This window comes from Onychomys torridus, chromosome 21 (genome assembly GCF_903995425.1).
Source record: "Onychomys torridus chromosome 21, mOncTor1.1, whole genome shotgun sequence".
Lineage (NCBI taxonomy): Eukaryota > Metazoa > Chordata > Mammalia > Rodentia > Cricetidae > Onychomys > Onychomys torridus.
In genome coordinates this window covers 1524857-1543431 of record NC_050463.1, presented here as the reverse complement: position 1 = coordinate 1543431, position 18575 = coordinate 1524857, and the positions used below count along the sequence as shown (strand labels likewise).

The 18575-nt window shown below is 58.2% G+C and overlaps 2 protein-coding genes across 3 annotated transcripts; both read left to right on the top strand.

Moving 5' to 3' along the window:
- The first annotated feature begins 2087 nt into the window (after positions 1 to 2087).
- On the top strand, positions 2088 to 5611 carry LOC118571936 (cytochrome b-c1 complex subunit 10). Its single transcript, XM_036171305.1, has 3 exons — positions 2088 to 2213; positions 4446 to 4597; positions 5451 to 5611. Exons 1-2 carry the CDS (start codon positions 2164 to 2166, stop codon positions 4564 to 4566), a joined length of 171 nt encoding a protein of 56 aa, XP_036027198.1. The 5' UTR covers positions 2088 to 2163; the 3' UTR covers positions 4567 to 4597; positions 5451 to 5611.
- Positions 5612 to 7986: 2375 nt separating this feature from the next.
- Mbd3 (methyl-CpG binding domain protein 3) lies at positions 7987 to 14840 on the top strand. 2 transcript variants are annotated; one of them, XM_036171288.1, is made up of 7 exons: positions 7987 to 8402; positions 11814 to 11973; positions 12209 to 12346; positions 12757 to 12847; positions 13273 to 13450; positions 14119 to 14304; positions 14381 to 14840. In XM_036171288.1, exons 1-6 carry the CDS (start codon positions 8293 to 8295, stop codon positions 14297 to 14299), a joined length of 858 nt encoding a protein of 285 aa, XP_036027181.1. In that variant the 5' UTR covers positions 7987 to 8292; the 3' UTR covers positions 14300 to 14304; positions 14381 to 14840. The 2 variants fall into 2 exon arrangements, with proteins under 2 accessions (XP_036027181.1, XP_036027182.1); XM_036171289.1 differs by lacking the exon at positions 14381 to 14840 and having other exon boundaries at positions 7987 to 8306; positions 14119 to 14308.
- The last annotated feature ends 3735 nt before the right edge of the window (positions 14841 to 18575 follow it).

The following is an 18575-nucleotide window of genomic DNA, read 5'->3' as shown; positions in this document are numbered from 1 at the left end:
TGGGAGGAACAGCTGGATTGGAGGGCACACAAGATTGCCGTACCACATCCCTGCCCCAGTGGCTAGTTCTCAAGGTGGACCGGCAGGCCACGGGGCTCCTCCTGGTTCCCTGTCTGCTGGGTTGTCCAGAAGCAATCGATCTGCCCTCGGCCTGAGCATGAGTCCCTGTGTCCAGGAGGGTCCATAGACACTCGCCACACTGCGGCCCAGCTGCTAGACCACAGAGGGTGGACTGGGGCTGTGGCTCAGTTGGTAGAGTTCAACTCGCAAGTGTGCATGAAGCCCTGGGTTCCGAGACCAGCTGTGTGCTCTCTACCTCGCTGAGCTGGAGCTAGAGGGTTGTCACTGTATCTCTACATAGGTGCTCAGTATTGGAAGTCAAGGGGGGGGTTGATTTTGAACCTGGTTTCTCTGTGTAACAGCCCAGGCTGTCCTGGAACTCACTCTGTAGACCAGGCTGTCCTGGAACTCACAGAGATCCGCCTAGCCCTGCCTCCCGAGTGCTGGGATTAAAGACCTGCATCATCACCACAACCTGGCTGGTTTTTAAGAAAAAAAAAATTGCACTGTGTATGTCTGTTTGGCCTGGACCTTGCTATGTAGTGGAGGATAGCCTTGAACTCAGCTCCAGATTCATCAGTTTCCCAAGTGCTAGGATTAGAGGCATGGCTACCCAACTTTATTTGCATTTTTTAAATTTTAAGTATATGGGTATTTTGTGTGTGTATGTATGTATGTGTGCACCATGTGTGTGCAGACTGTGGCAGCCAAAAGAGGCCATCATATGCCCCAGAGCTGGAGTTACAAGTGGTTGTGAGCAGCCATGTGGGTGCCGGGAACCTGGATCCTCTGCAAGAGCAGCTGGTGTTCTTAAGCATGGAGCCTCCTCTCCTGCCCCACCTTGGTTTGTGGGGTGAGGTCTTTGACTGAACCCGGAGCTTAACTAACCTCTTAGGCCAGAGTAGCTCAGCACTGAGCCTCCTGCGTCTGCCGTCCTAGTTCTAGGGTTAAAAGTGTAGAGGTAGCAAGGCCCACCCCTGAGAAACCAGCTCTGTGGTCTCTGTTGGTTCTCGGCTAAGGACGGTGGCACAATGGAACCTGCAGTCCCCAGGGAGGACCCCGGGACTGTGGGGTCCGGGAGGGAGTCCAGCGCCGAGCAGATACCTCATACCAGTCTAAACGCTAGACACAATTCCAAAGTGGGGCCCAAGGGACAAAGGACGGAGCTTCCTGTGGGCGTCTGTGCCCCTGCATCCAGGTGCTCCGGCATCCAGGTGCGGCAGCCCCAAATGCTTGCTGGGGGTGTGTATCTGAGGGTGTTCCTACCTACCTTCTGCTGGTCTGCTCGTTCTGGAGGTCAGAAAAGACAGGGGCGTCAGCGGAAAGGTTGACCAAGGGGGGCCTGCCCGTGTGCCAACCAAGGGAAGCCATGGTGTCCCGTAAGGAAGAACCGAGCAAGTGAGGGTACCTGCAATCCCAGCCTCCCCTGGGGCCCTGCACAGTGCCTTGCCAGTGTGGCCTGTTACCTCCCGTTTAAGCGGATCAAGGGCAGGCCTGTGGCTCAGTGGGGTAGCCTGCTCTTCAGGCATGCACCAAGCCTGGCACTGCCTGCCTATACCAGGCCTGGAGGTGCAGGCCCAGCGCTTCGGAGGTGGAGGCACAGCAAAGCGTGTGGGTTTTGTTTTGCTTGTTGACGTTTTGTTTTCCAGACAGGGTTTCCCTGTGCAGCCCTGGCTGTCCTGGATCTCACCCTGTAGCCCAGGCTGGCCTCGAACTCAGAGATCCTCCCGCCTCTGCCTCCCGAGTGCTGGATTGGAGACGTGCGCCCCACCAGGGTGTGTTATTAACGTCGTCACATTAGTACCCCGGGCCCGAGTCCCCTTCCAGTGTGCCAGGCCGCGCGACAGCGTCAGGATGCCCTGCGACCACAGCCCGGGAGCCTGGGAGCCGCCTGCAGGCCGGACGCCCCGCCCACAGGGGCGGGGCCTAGCAATGCCTGTCCGTCCTCCCCGGAAGTCAGATGTCAATGTCTTCGCCGCCCGCGAGCACGGCCGCCGGAAGCGGGAGGTGCGTTTCCCTTCGCGCGTGCGCCGGAGGTCCGCACATGCGCAGTGCTCCGGGGCACGGGAACAGAGTGACCCAGAGTGTCCAGACCGCGCCGCGATGCTGGGCAGGTTTCTGGGCCCGCGCTACCGGGAATTGGCCAAGAACTGGTGAGGAGCCCGCCCGCCATCCCACCCGTGTGCCCTGGGAACGTGGGGAAACTGAGGCAGGGGCAGCTGAGGTACTCCAGGACAGTGCAGGTGGAGGGTCAAGGTCAGCCTGAGCTGCCCCGAGCCTCAGTTTCCCCAGCCCGACCGTGCGGTACGGGGGTGCCCTGGGCTCGGGACGCCGGCTGTCCGCCTAGCGCCTGCAGCCTTTGGCTCTGATTGTGCCGTCTTTAATTTGTTTTTGTTTTTGTTTGGAAAGTGTTTCTGTAACCCGAGTTGGCCTCACACCCCCTGCGTCACTCTCCTTGACTACTGAAGGCACAGGCACGCACCATGCCGAGTGTTCTGTTGCACGCATGTCTGTGTACCGTGTGGCCTGGAAGCCGCGTAGGCACAGACGGCATCGGATCCCCTGAACCCAGAGCTGGAGATGGTTGTGAGCACCGTGTGGGTGCTGGGAATTGAACCTGGATCCCCTGGAGCAAGAGGCCCCTTTTGTGCTTTTTTAAATTTTAGTTTACTTCCCCTTACATGTATGTGTGTGAGTTTGTGCTCACGAGAGTGCAGGTGCCCGAAGCGTCCAGAAGGCGTTGGATCCCCTGCAGCTGGAGACGTGGATCTTCTGCAAGAGCAGTGAGCTCTCCCAACCGCTGAGCCATCTCTCCAGCCCCACCTCCCGGCTTTTAAGTTTTTTAATTTAATTTTAATTTTTGCTTTTTGCTCACAACGATGGCAGTGAGATTCGGGACCCTAGACCAGTTGTCAAGCTCACACCTCTAAGTGACAGCCTCAGCCCTCTAAAACGGTTGTCATCCAGGTGTGTCAAGTCTGCAGTTGTGGCTCAGTGGGTAGATCACTCATCCAGCTGTGTCCCAGTCCTCAGTACTGAGCCCGGGCTTGGCAGGGTGGGACAGGGCCAGCACTTAGGAGGCAGGGCAGGAGGATGAGGAATTCAAGGCCAGCCTTGGAAACAAAGATCCTGCTCTACAACAACAATGTGTGTGTGTTATAAAAGTTATCAAATTAATACTGCAGCCCCAAAGTCACCCTTCCAATCTCTCACACAATTCTGAGGTCTTAGGGGCCATCCCCAGTACCAGGGGCCTGTCATGGGCCTGTCATCCCAGCACTGAGGATCTGCAGGCAGGAGAATCAGGAATTCATGCCTGTCCTCTGATGCATCATGAATTCCAGGCCAGAGTGGGTCACATGGAACACCCTGTCTCAATAAACAGATGGTGGATAGATGGTAGATACATAGATAGATGATAGATTATAGGTGATTGATGGTAGGTAAGTAGATGATAGGTAGATAAAAGTGCATCAATGCCAACAGCTGTACCACACCTGGCCCCACAGGATAAGCTGTATAGTATTGGTGACCTCAGTGGACAACAGCATGGATTTTGTGATTGCTACAGGCAGAGGTCACCTGCTGGACGTGGGCTCATTTGTAGGAGGTACTGTTTGTATCTGAAGCTCGGAGGTGACAGCCTGTGTGTCTTGGTAGGGGACGGGGGGGGGGGGTGTTAGGTTCTAGCAGGGTAGCTGGCTGGCTGGTAGCTTGGTGGTCTGCATAGTTGAGGTTCACAAGCTCTCTCTTCCAAACTCCACATGGTCCCATTGGCCATGACCAACTGAACCCAGCAGCCTGGGTCTGTCGCCCGAAAGGGAAGGGTCTTACAGTGAACCAACCCCAAGTCCTGAGCTGACCCAGATGAAGGTTTCATGGATGTCCAGTGCTTGGAATCCAAGTTTTTTTTCTTTGTTTTTTTTTGTTTTTCGACCCAGGGTTTCTCTGTGTAGCTTTGCGCCTTTTCTGGAACTCGCTTTGGAGACCAGGCTGGCCTCAAACTCACAAAGATCCACCTGCCTCTGCCTCCCAAGTGCTGGGATTAAAGGCGTGCGCCACCAATGCCCGGCCTTGTTTATTTGTTTTTTCAAAAAGGGTTCTCTGTGTAGCCCTGGCTGTCCTAGGACTCTGTAGACCAGGCTGGCCTTGAATTCAGAGATCCATCTACTTCTGCCTCCTGAGTCCTGGGGTTAAAGCTGTGCGCCCCCAGGCCCAGCCTTTTAGGATGGCTGTGAACCCAAAGCAGCCAGCCTGCCTCAGCCTCCCACGTGCCCTGTGGTCAGGCCCTGGGAGGGCCCTGGACTGTCACCAGTGTGGGATGTCATGGGAGAAGATTCTCAAAGGCTAAGTCACCAGCAGTCTAACTGCCTCTGTCCTCCCAGGGTCCCCACAGCCAGCATGTGGGGTGCCGTGGGTGCCGTGGGGCTCGTGTGGGCCACAGACTGGCGGCTGATTCTGGACTGGGTGCCTTACATCAATGGCAAGTTTAAGAAGAATGATTAGGCAACCCCTCGCCACACACAGGATCTCCCTGGTGAGTCTGAGTGTTGGGCCTGACTGCTGTGGGTTGGGGGTTCTGGAGTGGTTCTGGAGGGGATCCCTGAGACGTCCCCCAGGATTTTGGATCCTGGTCACTTACCTCCGCTGCTAGACTGGCTAGCAGCCTAGCTCACAGAGGTGGTGCCCAAGTCTGGTGGGATGCAGACACTCCATTGTACAGATGGAAGAGCTGAGGCTGCCCCTTGCCCTGGGCCTCTTGGGATATGCTGAGGGCATGCAACACTGTGTGTCTTCAAGCCACACCAAACTGGCTGTGTTGGTTATGTTGGTAGCTTGTTGCCCACAATACAGTCCTGTATATGCCCCAACTTGTGCATGTGTGTGGATTTGTATGCGTGTGTGCATGCGCACTGGCACACACACACACACACACACACACACACACACACACACACACACACACACACACACACACACCCTGCAGTGCCCACAGAGGCCAGAAGAGGGCACCAGAGCGCCCTGGACCTGGAGTCCCTGGTGGTTATGAGCTGCTGTGTGGTTCTGGGAACAGGTCCTCTGCCAGAGCAGCTGGTATTCATCACTTGCTGAACAGTCTCTGGTGCCAACCACACAGGCCTCTGAACCTGGAGCTCATGCATTGGACTGGACACCAGCCCCCTTTTTTTGCCTGTCTGTTGGGGGATGGAACTTGGGTCCACATGCTTCTGTGGCAGGCACTTCGCCTGTTGATTACCCTCCCTGCCCTCTTTCCCACCCTCCAGACAAGGGCCTGCAGCTCCTGTGACACTTTGGTATCACTCACAGAGCTCGGGGCCCCTGGGCTGGCTCCTTGTGTGCTGAGCTCACCCTGTGCTGTCCCCTCCCAGGTGCCACATCCCGCTGCCTCAGAAACAGCCTAGCCTAGTGGAGGATGCTGAGGAAGCCGGACACTGAGGAAGCCCGCATCGTCCTGGGGGAGCCTCTGCATTGATGGACACTTGGGCTGCCTTGATGGGTTTAGCATTAAACCTTGTTCTTACACCTCTGACGCCTGGGTCTCCTCATGCTCCACCTGGCTCCCTCCTCCTCGTCCTCCTCAAGGCTCCCTCAACTCAGGGGTCCTTTCAGCACCCAACGTTTGGACATCTGGAAAAGTCTCCAATGGCAAGCAGAAATCCTTGCCACACTGAAGTATTTCCTGGATAGAAACGGCACAGTGTGTTCCCTCGGGCTGGCCCATAAGTCACTCTCAACTTTAATGGCTTGTAAATAGTATTCAGAGTCCCTGCAGCTACCATGCCCAGCAGCACAGCAGCCTTCTTCCTGGTTTAGTTTGTGTTGAGAAGGGTCTTAGGTAGCCTAGGTTGGCCTCAAACTCAATACGTAACCAAGGCTGCCTTAAACTTCTTACCCATGCCACTACCTCCCAAGTGCTAGGACAACAGGTGTGCTTTGTGTTTGTGGGGCCGAGAGGCTCCCCAGGGCTTCCTGTGTGGTGAAGGAGAGCCATACTAAGTGAGGTACGGCCCCAGCCGCAGACAGTGGTTCTTCGGTTATATATAAAAAAAAGTGCTGCCATCCATCCTGGTACAATGATACACATTTTCATCTAAGTTCTTCATTATCTGGGGCTGCCAGATTCCTGAGTTCCAGACAGTGTGGGCTATGTAGTGACTTTTGTCTCAGAAAATCCTCGGTACAGTGGCACCCACCTATCCTGTCAGCTCTCTGGACATTGAGTGAAGAGAATCAAGAGTTCAGGGTCATCCTCTGATTCTTGGAGAGGCCAGCCTGGGCTACATGAGACCTGGCCTCAAAAAAGGGGGTTTTAGGGACAATAAAAGAGTTTAGGGATGGCTCTGTGGTAAAGAGCCCTTGTTCTTGCAGAGGACCCAGGTTCTAGTCCCAGCACCTACACAGTGGCTCCAGTCTTGGGATCTATACCCCGTTCTGGCCTCAGTGAGCTCCAGAAACACACATGATGCACAGACAGACATGGAGGCAAAATATTCATTCACATAACTCTTTAATAAGGCCTGGGCCTGGGAAAGCAGGCCTGTCATCCCAGCTACTCAGGATGCTGAAGCAGGGGTATTGGGAAGTTAAGGCCAGCTTGAGAGATTTAGTGAAGCTTCTGACCTGCATGGTCAAGCTATGTCTCCCACACTCGGAAGGCTGAGGCAGGATGGGGAGGTGACAGCCGGGCTGTCCCAAACCAAGCTAAAAGGGAGGCCGGGGCGGCTCCATCAGACCTAGCACCTGAGTTAGGCCTCTGGGTTATTCAGGTGTGGGATTCAGGAAAACTACAGGTCAGAAACCGGGCTGGGATGTAGCTCCCTAGCATGTGCCAGGCTCCATCCCTGCACCACATAACTGCACGTGCCCATGCCCACCTGTCATCCCCGACTGTGGAGGTAGAGGTGAGAGGATCAGTACGGGCATCCCCAGCTATACAGAAGACCGGGAACACCCTGAGCTACTTAAGACCTCCTATTAGTCTTAAAAAAATGGAGGGGGGTGATAGTTCAGCAATCTGCTTGCCAAACGAACGAGAACATGAACCCTTTCCCAACACCCACAGAAAAGCCCAGCAGAGCACATGCCTGAAACCAGGGTGCTGGGGACCTCCTGGACGGACTGTCCAGGCAAAACAGTGAGCTACAGGTTGAGAGACCGTGCCTGGGAGAATTAGATGGTTCTGGATGGGGAAATGTACAATTTTTGTTTTTAAATTACTTTTCCAAGACAGGGTTTCCCTGTGTAGCCCTGGCTGTCCTGGAACTCACTCTGTAGCCCAGGCTGGCCTCGAACTCACAGAGACCCGCCTGCCGCTGCCTCCCGAGGGCTGGGATCAAAGCTGTGCTCACCACTGCCCGGCAAGAATAAACTTAAACAACAGTTTTGGGCGAAGCCTAGAGTGGTGCGGTGCACGCCCGTCACCCCACCAGTGTGGGCGCAGAGGTGTGCGGGATGGGAGTGGGGCTATTCTAGACGCTGTCACAATAGGCGAGGCCCTGCCAGACGCACACTGCGCAGGTGCAGCCGCTCCCGGCCCCAGGACCGCCGCCCGCCCGGGGAACGGCTCCAGCGTGGTAGGGGCCCGGTGCAGAACGCTCGCTGCTGGCCGAGTCCAGAGCGCAAGCGCGGCTGGGGGCCCGCCCCCGCCGCGCTGATTGGCTGCCGCTGTCTCGAGGCGGGCCACACAAGCGAACGCAGGCATCCCGGGCGCTCTGATTGGTCGGCCTGCCGCGCGCGGGTCCTGCTAATGAGCCTGGGCGGGGCCCGCGAGGCCCCTCGGAGCGGAGGGGCTCAGACCGACCCGATTGGCCTCCCCCGCCGCGGGGCGGGTCTTGCGAGCGGATAGGGGCGGGACCGAGGCTGCGGCTGCGCAGAGAGCCGGGACTGCCGTCCGACAGGTCCCACGAGCTGGGCGGGGCGGGGCCGGGCTCCGCGGCTGCGCAGACGGGCCCCACGCGCGGGCGGGTGGGCGGAGCGGCCCCCCTAGCGGGGGCTGTGGAGCGCGGGGAGGGGGCCGAGCGGGTGGCACAGCCGGCGCGCGCCCGGCTGGGGGCGGAGGGCGGAGGCCCGCGGGTCGGAACAGCCGCGGCGAGCGGCGGCGGCGGCGGCGGGAACCGAGGCGGCGACGAGCCCGGGGGTCGCGACTGGCGGCGGCACCGGCGGCGGCACCGGCGGCGGCGGGCCCGGAGGCGGGCGGAGAGCCGGGGCGCGATGGAGCGGAAGAGGTGGGAGTGCCCGGCGCTCCCGCAGGGCTGGGAAAGGGAAGAAGTGCCCAGGAGGTCGGGGCTGTCGGCCGGCCACAGGGATGTCTTTTACTATAGGTGAATGAGCGCGCCGGCCGCGCAGGGCCCCAACGGGCGCCTCCCAGCGGCCTCTGCGGCGGCCTGGGCGCCCCGACTGCGGGCCGCGGTCTGGGCCGGGCGACGTGCGTGCGAGCGTGCGTCCTACGCGCCCGCTGCGGCCACTGCGCACGCGCCGGCCTCGGCTCAGCGCCCAGTGCGCGTGCGTCCGGCCCTGCGGCTCGTGCGCACCGCTCCGCGCCGCTGTCACTCAGCGCGCGTGCGCCACGCGGGGCTTCCTCTGGCCCGGGACGCGTGCGCGCCGCCTGCAGCCGCAGCCTCGTGGCTCGGCGCCCGCGTGTGCCGCGAGCTTTTGTCCTCTGCGGAGTCAGGGACCGTGCGCGCCAGGCGAGGGGCGCCCAGCCTTGGCCAGACGCCGCTGGGAAGCGGGGGTGGGAGGCTGGGCTGACCCTCGTGGGGAAGTTCCGGGGAGCAGGGCGGACTGCCCAGGTGCCTTGACCCTCCGCTGCATATTCTGCCCCCCCCCCCGCAAATGCCTCCTTCCCCGCGGTTCTTCCAAAGCCCCTGCTCTTCAGTCGTGCCCCCAGAAAGACACCTGCCTTTTTAATTTCGGTGCAGTGTCTGGGTATAGTCTACATAAACCGGCTGGCTTGCAACCCCTCGGGCGGGGTATGACAGCTGTCTGGATTGCAGCCCGCACCTGCTGTTGTCTTCCCTCGGCTTTTGTGTGGTGTGGGCACAGAACCCTGGGCCTTGTGCATGCTAGACCAGCACCCTGCCGCTATACTACATCCCCAGCATCTACTTCCTGAGCCCATTATCGCCGCCACTTCCTCATTGCAGTCAGAATTGCATGGCTGCTTTGTGGGGAGGGTCTCAGGTTCCTTTAGGTCTGAAAAGAGGGGCGGAGCTGTGGGTTCCTGAAGGACCAGGGGGTTTTCCCAGTGGTGCTGCTAATGGTGTCTTTGGGTCACATGTGCATGTGGTCCCACCCCCTTCTTCCTGACTTGCCCAGCCTTGCTGGAGCTTTTTAAAGCTTGTTAGCCCAGGTGTTCTGTCCTCTGGAGTCCGTAGGCCATGGTCCCAGCTCTGCCACCTTTTTCCTGGGGCACCTCAAGCTTGGCAGTCTCCAGCCCGCTGCTCTCCTCACCTCTGTCCAAAGCAATGTGAGAAGCACACCTGGTGCCTGGTGGGGGCTGCGGCCTGGACAATGGGAGTTGGTCCAAAGCCACCTTTGTCCCCAGGCGTAGTTACCCCACTTATCCTGTCCTCGAACATCCATGCCCCAGAACAGCTGGGATGCCACCCAACTCACTCGAGTATGACATCCTGTCAGTCAAAAGATTCTTAGGTGAGCTTCCGCACTAAGAACCCTCCCACAGGCGGCCTGGGAACCTTGTCCCCGGTGTTTCTGCAGGTCTGCACTCTGCCTGCTGAGGGCACGCTTGAGCTGCCCAGCTCTGGGTGCATTGCATGGTCTTGTGTATGGATCTGCAGAGCGGTGCTCAGAAAGCAGCCTGCGCTGTTTGCCACACACCCGCACCTCAAGGCACCCCCACCCCAGCCGCCACAGCCTTTCTGTCTCGACTTCTGTTGTTTGGGACATGGTCTTGCTATGTAGCCCAGGTTGGCCTGGAACTTGGGGGCCCTCCTCCCTCGCTCTCAGCTGAGAGTTATGTGCCACCGTGCCTGGTTTTGTTTCCTAAATTAATACAGCTTTGTTGAGATGATTCAACCTGTATGCCAAATTCACTCATTAGAGGGCAGTGGGCTTTTGGCGTGTTCACACAGGTGGGATCACCGTCAACAAGACTTTGGAGCCTTTGCCATTTTAAAATGAGGCCCCAGAGGCTAAGGCTGAGCTCAGGGAGTAGACTTCTGCCTGGCACATGGTTGACTTTGGTTCATCCCCATACCAACCCCAAAAACCAGGCTTCACTGCCCATCATCACATTCAGAAGGAGGAGACAAGGGGACCAAGGTTTCAGTGTGGCAAAGCCTTTGCCTTACACTACCCCATGCTCCCTCCCACCCTCTAAGCAGCTGCCAATCAAAGGCCTGTGCCTGGCTGGGGTCCATAGCTGGATCTGAAGCTTGAGGCACATGTGGGCTCAGTGCCAGCCCTGTGCTTTTGGGATCCCAGGCCCTGGCAGGCAGTGTGGGCTGGGGTGCTTCATTTCTGTGTGGTTCTCACACTGGGGAACCTCTCCTGGCAGAGTGGGTTCTGGGGGCACTCTGGGATCCTGGTGTGCGTGGGGCATTATCTGTCTGAGCAGGACAGTCACATACAAAAGGTTCCCAGCAGACACCACCAGTCTCAGCTGTAAAGAGGGACAGTGATTGCCAGCAAGCTGTACCGTCAGCCCGACTGCCAGAAGCTCACCTGTGGTCTGAGGCGGGATGGAACCCAGAGCCGCACCCAGCCTGTCACCACTCTGATTACTGAGAGCAGATTGTGCAACTATAAAACCAATCCCAGAGTATTGCACCCAGCCCTGACAAACCTGCTTCCGGAACACTCCCTATCCCATCCGTGGGGTCCCCCATGCTTCACTGACTGTCCTCAGGGCTCCTCCATATTGTACCATGTCAGAGCTTTGCCCCTTTTCATGGCTGAGTAATATTCCAGCATGTAGTGGATCACACAGGCTGCCCCTACTTTTTGTCTCTGAGTGTCCATCATAGGTGTGATCCAGTTTGCAGAAGACCTAGAATTTAGCTGGAGCAGCTGGGGTTGTCAGACCTATGCCTGTCCTGTGTGCGCGGGCTCAAGAGAACATGTTGGTACATGTGCCAGCCCACACTTGGGAGTAAGTTCAAGGCTAGCCTAGGGTACACGAGACCCTGTCTCAAAACCAATCAAAGGAAGCTGATGAGTGTGTAGCAGTCCTGAAGCCGTGGGTCCTGTCTCCAGCAACACTTGAATCCAGGCAGTGGCCACTCAGGAGCTGCAAGCCGCAGGATCAGGGTGGTTTGGTTTGGTTTGGTTTTTGGAGACAGGGTTTCTCTGTGTAGTTTTGGAGCCTGTCCTGAATCTCGATCTGTAGACCAGGCTGCACTTGAACTCCCAGAGATCCTCCTGCCTCTGCCTCCCGAGTGCTGGGACTAAGGTGTGTAGCACCACCGCCGCCCAGCAGGATCAGGAATTCTTGCTTACATAGTGAGTTTTGAGACTAGCCTGGGCTACATGAGACCTGTTCCCCCAAAATAAATACAGCCCTGTACCCTACAGATAGGTGACTTCTGGGGAGCGAGGGCTGGTTTCTGGCCCAGGCAGCCGAGGGGTGCATGCCCCGAGGCCCGGCTCCCTAGGGCTGTGCTTCCCGCTTGCTTTCCCTTTGATGTCATAACCCCGGGGCGCGGAGAGCACTCCCTTCCAAGGGTGGTGGGCCGGGGTGATCCTGCTCGGGCTGACCAGCCTCCCGCCCGCAGCCCCAGCGGGAAGAAGTTCCGCAGCAAGCCACAGCTGGCCCGTTACCTGGGCGGCTCCATGGACCTCAGCACCTTCGATTTCCGCACGGGGAAAATGCTGATGAACAAGATGAATAAGAGCCGCCAGCGCGTGCGCTATGACTCCTCCAACCAGGTCAAGGTGAGGGCGGTGACGTCAGGGCAGGGGGCGGGCCCTCGGGGTTAGCCTCCATCGCCATCGAGTCAGTTCCTCGGCTGGCGGGAGCATGGCGCGCATTTGGTTCGGTGGGTGGGAGGTCTGCCCGCCTGATCGCCCACCCAACACCATTCAGGCTCTGGCTAAACGCCTCCCTGGCCCCTCCAACCCTCCATGGATCCCGGTCGGAGCGGCCCGCTGCAGAGTCTTCTCCCCCCAGGGCAAGCCCGACCTGAACACCGCACTGCCTGTACGGCAGACCGCGTCCATCTTCAAGCAGCCGGTGACCAAGATCACCAACCACCCCAGCAACAAGGTCAAGAGCGACCCGCAGAAGGCAGTGGACCAGCCGAGGCAGGTGAGCCCCCGCGCAGCCAGCAGGCGTCCTGAGGCTTTGTCCTAAAGCTCGTCCTTCAGGGGTGGAAGGAGCCAGTGCCTTAACGAGACGGGGGGGGGGGTGGGGGGCGCTGCCCCAGAGCTACATCCCCCACCTCTGAATCTTTGCTTGTAAAAGTACTTACTCTTCAGAAAGAATGAGCCGCCGAGCTTAGTGGCCCTTAGCCCAACACTGCAGAGTTGAGGCTGTAGATTTCAGTCTCAGCAAGAAACCTCCACTTAAATAAAAAAACCAACATAACAAAGCCAAGGCTTATTTGTGTTTTTCAGGCCTATTTGTAAACACCCCCGTGGCTCCTGGGGGCTGGGCTGGATGGATGTGGTCACACCCCCACCTCTGCTGCCTGTAACCTTGCCTCTCTCTCCCTAAAGCTGTTCTGGGAGAAGAAGCTGAGCGGCTTGAGTGCCTTCGACATCGCTGAGGAGCTTGTCAGGACCATGGACCTGCCCAAGGGCCTGCAGGGTGAGCTGGGGCGGGTGGATGCGGCTCTCTGGGCTTCAGTGAGGCCTCTTTTGTAAAGGTGTGCTTACTTGTTTGTGTGTGCTGTACCTCCTGCCTACTGGTTCCCGTGGAGGCCAGAGGCGTCATAGCCTGCAACTGGAGTGACAGGCAGTAGTGGGTCCTCCAGTGGGTGCTGGCAAGCATTCCCCAGGTCCTCTCCAAGATTAGTGAGCACTCTGCTAGCCATCTCTGGAGACTTACTGTGGAACCCTGGCAGGCCTCAGGCTCACAGATCGCTTGTGCCACCGCGCCAGGCTTTGCTGAGGTTGACTCCTTGTCTTTTGACTGACTAGCCTGGGTGAGGTCATGGCTTCCCAGGTGGCAGCCTCGGCCCATGGGGAGGAACCTGTGCTGTCCCGGGCCTGCCCACACTGTCCTCCCCACAGGGGTGGGCCCCGGCTGCACAGATGAGACGCTGCTGTCCGCCATCGCCAGTGCACTGCACACCAGCACGCTGCCCATCACGGGCCAGCTCTCTGCAGCCGTGGAGAAGAACCCTGGTGTGTGGCTAAACACCGCGCAGCCACTGTGCAAAGCCTTCATGGTGACTGACGACGACATCAGGTAACTGGCGCCCCGCACCCCATCTCCACAGTTAGTCACGGCAGGGATGCCGGGCAGGCTGGCAACTACCTGGCTTCTTAGTATGGCTTCTAGAATGGCTGCGGTCAGGGGTGGGGTGGGGGTAACACAGACGTGAGGGTCAGTCTTGGCTCAGTAACCATGACTACCTACCACAGGCCTGGGAGCATTGGGAAACTGAGGGGCTGGGTGGGGCCACCAGAGTGGCCCGGAGTGGCCCTGCACTCCTGTGTGTACAGGGCTGCTGAGCGCCTGAGGCAGGGCTCCTCACCGGGAGGCCCTGGACCCCGAGGGGCTGGCCTGGGTTTCCGTTCTCACACCAGTGTGTTAGCCAGATAGGACAAGAGCAAGGACCTGCCGGGACTAACTAGATTCAGGGCCTGTTGTGGCCCCAGGGCCCAGGATCTGCTTGCTCTGTGTGGATGTGGGCCCTCAGCTGGCTGTCATCTGGGTCATCTGTGGTTTTCACGTATCTTGGACCTGAAAAGTTGAAAATGTTAGACCAGCAGTCGCTCAAGCTGATGGGGAAGCTGTTGGAGTTTCTAGAAGGCATGAGTGGTGGCGTACCTGTGGACTGAGCACCGGGTTCCTTGAGGCCCTGAGGTGACCGGTCCCCAGCCCGTGTGCCCTGTCAGAGTGTGTCCTTCCAGGAAGCAGGAGGAGCTGGTGCAGCAGGTGCGCAAGCGCCTGGAGGAGGCGCTGATGGCCGACATGCTAGCCCACGTGGAGGAGCTGGCCCGGGATGGGGAGGCGCCACTGGACAAGGCCTGTGCTGAGGACGATGAGGACGAGGATGAGGAGGATGACGAGCCTGAGCCTGAGCGTGTCTAGCATAGGTGCTGCAGGCCAGGGTGCCGGGGTCGCTCCCATCCCCGAGTCAGGCTGCTAATGGCTTCCCTCTGCCTTTCCCAGATGCTCTGCCACGTCTGGGTCGCGGACTGCCTCGGATGGCCTTGCAGACTTCCCTCAGCCTTGCCTGGACCAGGTGGGGGCCAGGCCAGCAGGAGGCAGGCCTCCTCCAGCTCCCGGGCCTCAGTGCAGGGAGCCCCTCGTGGGCCTCAGACTCACTTGCCCTGCACTCCTGGCAAGAAGCCCCACATTGAAAACTGAAGGTTGGGGGCGCAGCTGGGAGGCAGCCTTTACCATGGTCACCTTCCTGCCTCCTGACCTAGGAAGACGCCCTGCTACAAGCTTTGTTGGGCCACTGGAGGAAGGTTCTGGAAACACGCCTGGCCGTTCCTGTCTTTCAGCGTCACAGGCCAGGGTCTGGACTGCTACCAGGGTCTCAAGGTCACCAGCCTCTCCGAGCTAGGGCCAGCAGCCAGCCAGAAACTTGCTTTCCTTCAATAAACCGATGGTAGGAACTTCTCAGCCTCTGACTTCTCAGTCTGTGTGAGCCACAGCTCTGAGGGTGCCTGGCGAACCCACAGTGCCTGCTACCCAGCCTGTGGGACCCACCTGCTTCTGGGCCTCAGGGAGGCTTGCGGGGGTCAGTGGTTCTACAGAGCCCAGTGAGTGTGCCCGGTCATCCTCAGTCCCATCAGGGTCTCCTCCAGGCTGCATGGCGCCTCTGGCCTGCCATCACACAAAAGGACCACCTTCTCACTGGATCGTACCAGGGCAGCCCCCCCAACAGAGATGCCACTCTTCTGTGGGTTCTCTAGGGCTGGCCATAGTGACCTGGGCCACCCCAGAGGACCCAGGGTTTGTAAGTTCCCTCCAGGACAGGGACTGGCGACCCCAGCATCCATGGGCAGGATGATGAAGGTTTGGCAGGGGAGGTGTCCAGTGAATGAGGCTCTGTCCTGTATAGCACACTAGCTGTGAATAGTCGGACAGCTCTGGGATGCCACCATCACCCCTGGTGTCCCCTACCAATGAGGGGACTCCTTTCCCTGTTCTCTGTCACTAGCCCCTCTACTGTAAGACACTTTTCTTGGACAGGCCTGCATCTATCAGCTGGGACCTGGTCCTGCCTTCCCTGGAGATTTCTGCAGGACTTTCACACAGCCTGCCCCACATAGGCCTCCCGTGTCCAGGCTCTAAGTCACTGGTGGTCACAGCAGGCCAAGGGCAGTACAGCCTGTGGTAGAGCACCCTGCAGTGGGTTCTGGGCCTGGTCCAGGAGGTGGGGATGGGTCCTCCATCTGCACCCATGTGCAGGACTCCCTACAGCCCTTCCCTACTCCACAAGCCCCAAATTTCCCTGAAAGCCTCCTGCCACACCTAACATCCAGCCCACAGACCCCAGGTCCCCCAGCAACCCCATGGCCCTCCCATATGACCATGTGTCCTGCTGTCCTGTGGCTGCCACAGACTGCTCAGCTCCTCCAGGTCCTGTTTCTGCCATTGGTCACCATGAGAAAGGATAGGGCCATCCACTGCCAGAGCATTAGCTGGCCATGAGCAGGGAGACGAGGCTCCAGCACAGGCCACAGGCAGGCAGAGGCAGTCGAAAGGTCACCGTGGGGCTGGGCGCGGTGGCGCACACCTTTTCTCAGCACTAGGGAGGCAGATCGCTGTGAGTTCAAAGCCAGCCTGGTGTACAGAGCCTGTGACAGGTCAGCCAGGGCTGTTACACAGAAAAACCACTTCAAGAAAGAAACAAGAGGCTCACGGTGGGGTTGGAAAAGCAGGGACAGGGAGGGGTGCTCAGAGCTGGGGAGGATTGCCTCTTGTGATGGAGTAGTCTGCCACTTCATGAAGGTGGCTCAGTATTTTGGTGCTGGGGTGGAATCCAGGGCACCATGCTGGTCAAGGGTTCACCGCTGCCCATCGGGGAGAGGCCCTCGACACTGATTTCTGCAGTCATTTTCAAAAGAACCAAAGGATCCTGCACATTTAGCTTTATTATTGGTACGTGAAGCCTGACATGCCAAGAATCCTCCCATGCTCAGAGACGTGTGTGCCAAGGCTGGCGTCAGCATGGTGACCAGGACGCCTTGTCTCCCAGAGTGTCCTGCAAACTGCCTCTGCACACACCTTTAATCTGTGGCACTGGGGTGAAGGTCAGAAGACACGTCCACAATCGATCGCAAGTTGTCGTACTTGGAAAGCGAGCGCCTTTCCAAGCTTTTATCTTCATGTGTGTGGGTGTTGTGCCTCCCAGTCTGCACCATGGGTGCTGTGCACACAGAAGCCAGAGACAGCGGCACAACCCCGGCACTGGAGTTAAGATGGTCGTGAGCCACCACGTGGGTGCTGGGAACTGAACTCAGGTCCTCCGGAAGAGCAGCCAGTGCTCTAACTGCTGAGCCCTCTCTCCAGCCCCCATATTTAGTTCTTAATTTGATGATGGGGGATGAACCTAGGGCCAGGTGCATGCTGGGATGTGCTCTATTGCTGAGACACACCACCCCTGCTGAAGTGTCCAGTTTATTTTGTATTACTTTACGAGTTTGTATGTTGTTCATGCTTTCTCTTCCTTGTGCACGCGTGTGTGCTTGCGTGCATGTGTGTGTGTGTGTGTGTGTGTGTGTGTGTGTGTTCACTTGCAAGTGCACACAAGCATGCAGGTGGCTGTCAGAGGGCATTCTGGTGTTCCTCAGGTACCTTCCGGCAGATCACTCTCAGGGTTGGGCCCCCACCACACCAGGCTTTGACACACCTGTGACATGGGGAGGTCACCCCCCCAAGTACTCCACCCAGCGAGCGCACTGCCGGCACCCCTGGGTTCCACTCTCAGGGTTCCTCTGGACGGATGCCCCCTCCCCCACACTGCCCCTAGAGCTGACTTTTCCACCAGTGCTGGAATGAGACAGGCTTGAACCAGTGCAGCCCATTTATGTGGTGCTGTGACTGGAACCCAGGGCTCCCTGAGTCCCAGGCAAGAGCAAGGCTGGTGAGCTAAGGCCTTGGGTTCGTTGTGATGTTTGTAGACACAGTCTGGGTCTATAGCCCAGGCTGGCCTCGAACTCACAGAGATCCTCCTGCCTCTGCCTCCCGAGTGCTGGGATTAAAGGCGTGCGCCACCCGGCTTGGTTCACTTTTCGGTTTTTAAACTTAAAAAGTGTATGTGGGGGCTGGAGAGGTGGCTCAAGGGTTAAGAGCACTGGCTGCTCTTTCAGAGGACCCAGGTTCAATTCCCAGCACCGACATGGCAGCTCACAACCAATGCATGTAAAATTAAGTTCAATTATTGAAAAAACAACAACTGTATGCGTACATGCCCGAGTTTATGTGTCTTTGCACCACGTGAATATAGGAGCCCACAGAGGTCCGACGGAGGTCTGGCGAGAGCACTGGATCCCCTGGAATGGAATTGCAGGCGGTTGTGAGGGGCTCCGTGGGTGCTGGAAACTGAGTCTTCTGCAAGAGCAGTCCGCAGTGAGCTGCCTCTCCAGCCCCTCACGGCCTGGGCTCTGGCTCAGCCGGAGCTCAGGGTTCAAGCTAGGGCTGCTGACTGGATCCTCCGGGGTTCTGGGATTACCAGCACACTGCTGTCATGTGAATTTGGGTCTCCTCAGCTCCCCTTCCCCGTCTCCTGGACTGAGGCATCCCCAGAACAATTGGGAATCCTGACTCTTCAGAGGCTCTCCCTGCCTCTCCCCTTCTGTTCCCTGCTTTATCTCCCCTCCCCAGAACTTTCTTCTATGCTCCATCAGCCCACAGGCCCCAGATTCAAAGACCTGAGGGCAGGCAGGGCAGAGGCATGGCTCCACTGTGCATCCCAGCACAGCCTCTGGCTTTGAACACCTGCCAAAGCTGCCGAAGTTTCTGCCCAGTGAAGGGCAAGGCCTGTAGCTGAGCCCAGGGAGGGGCTGGACATCAGGTGTGAGGGAAAAATTAGTACACACACACCCCAAAGGCAAGGTTTCTCTGTGCAGCCCTGGCTATTTTGGAACCTGCTCTGTAGACCAGGCTGGCCTCGAACTCACAGCGACCCACCTGCCTCTGCCTCCCACATACTGGAATTAAAGTTGTGCGCCACCACTGCCCGGCTTCAACTTCTTAATATTGTTTTTAGATAGGCTGTCACTCATAGCCCTGGCTGGCCTGGCACTTAAAGGTGTGCATGACAAGACCCTGCCAGCTCTTGACCTTTTAATTAGTGAGGGTGGCTTCTGGGCAGGGGACCCAACACACGGGAGGAATGAAGACAGGCCTC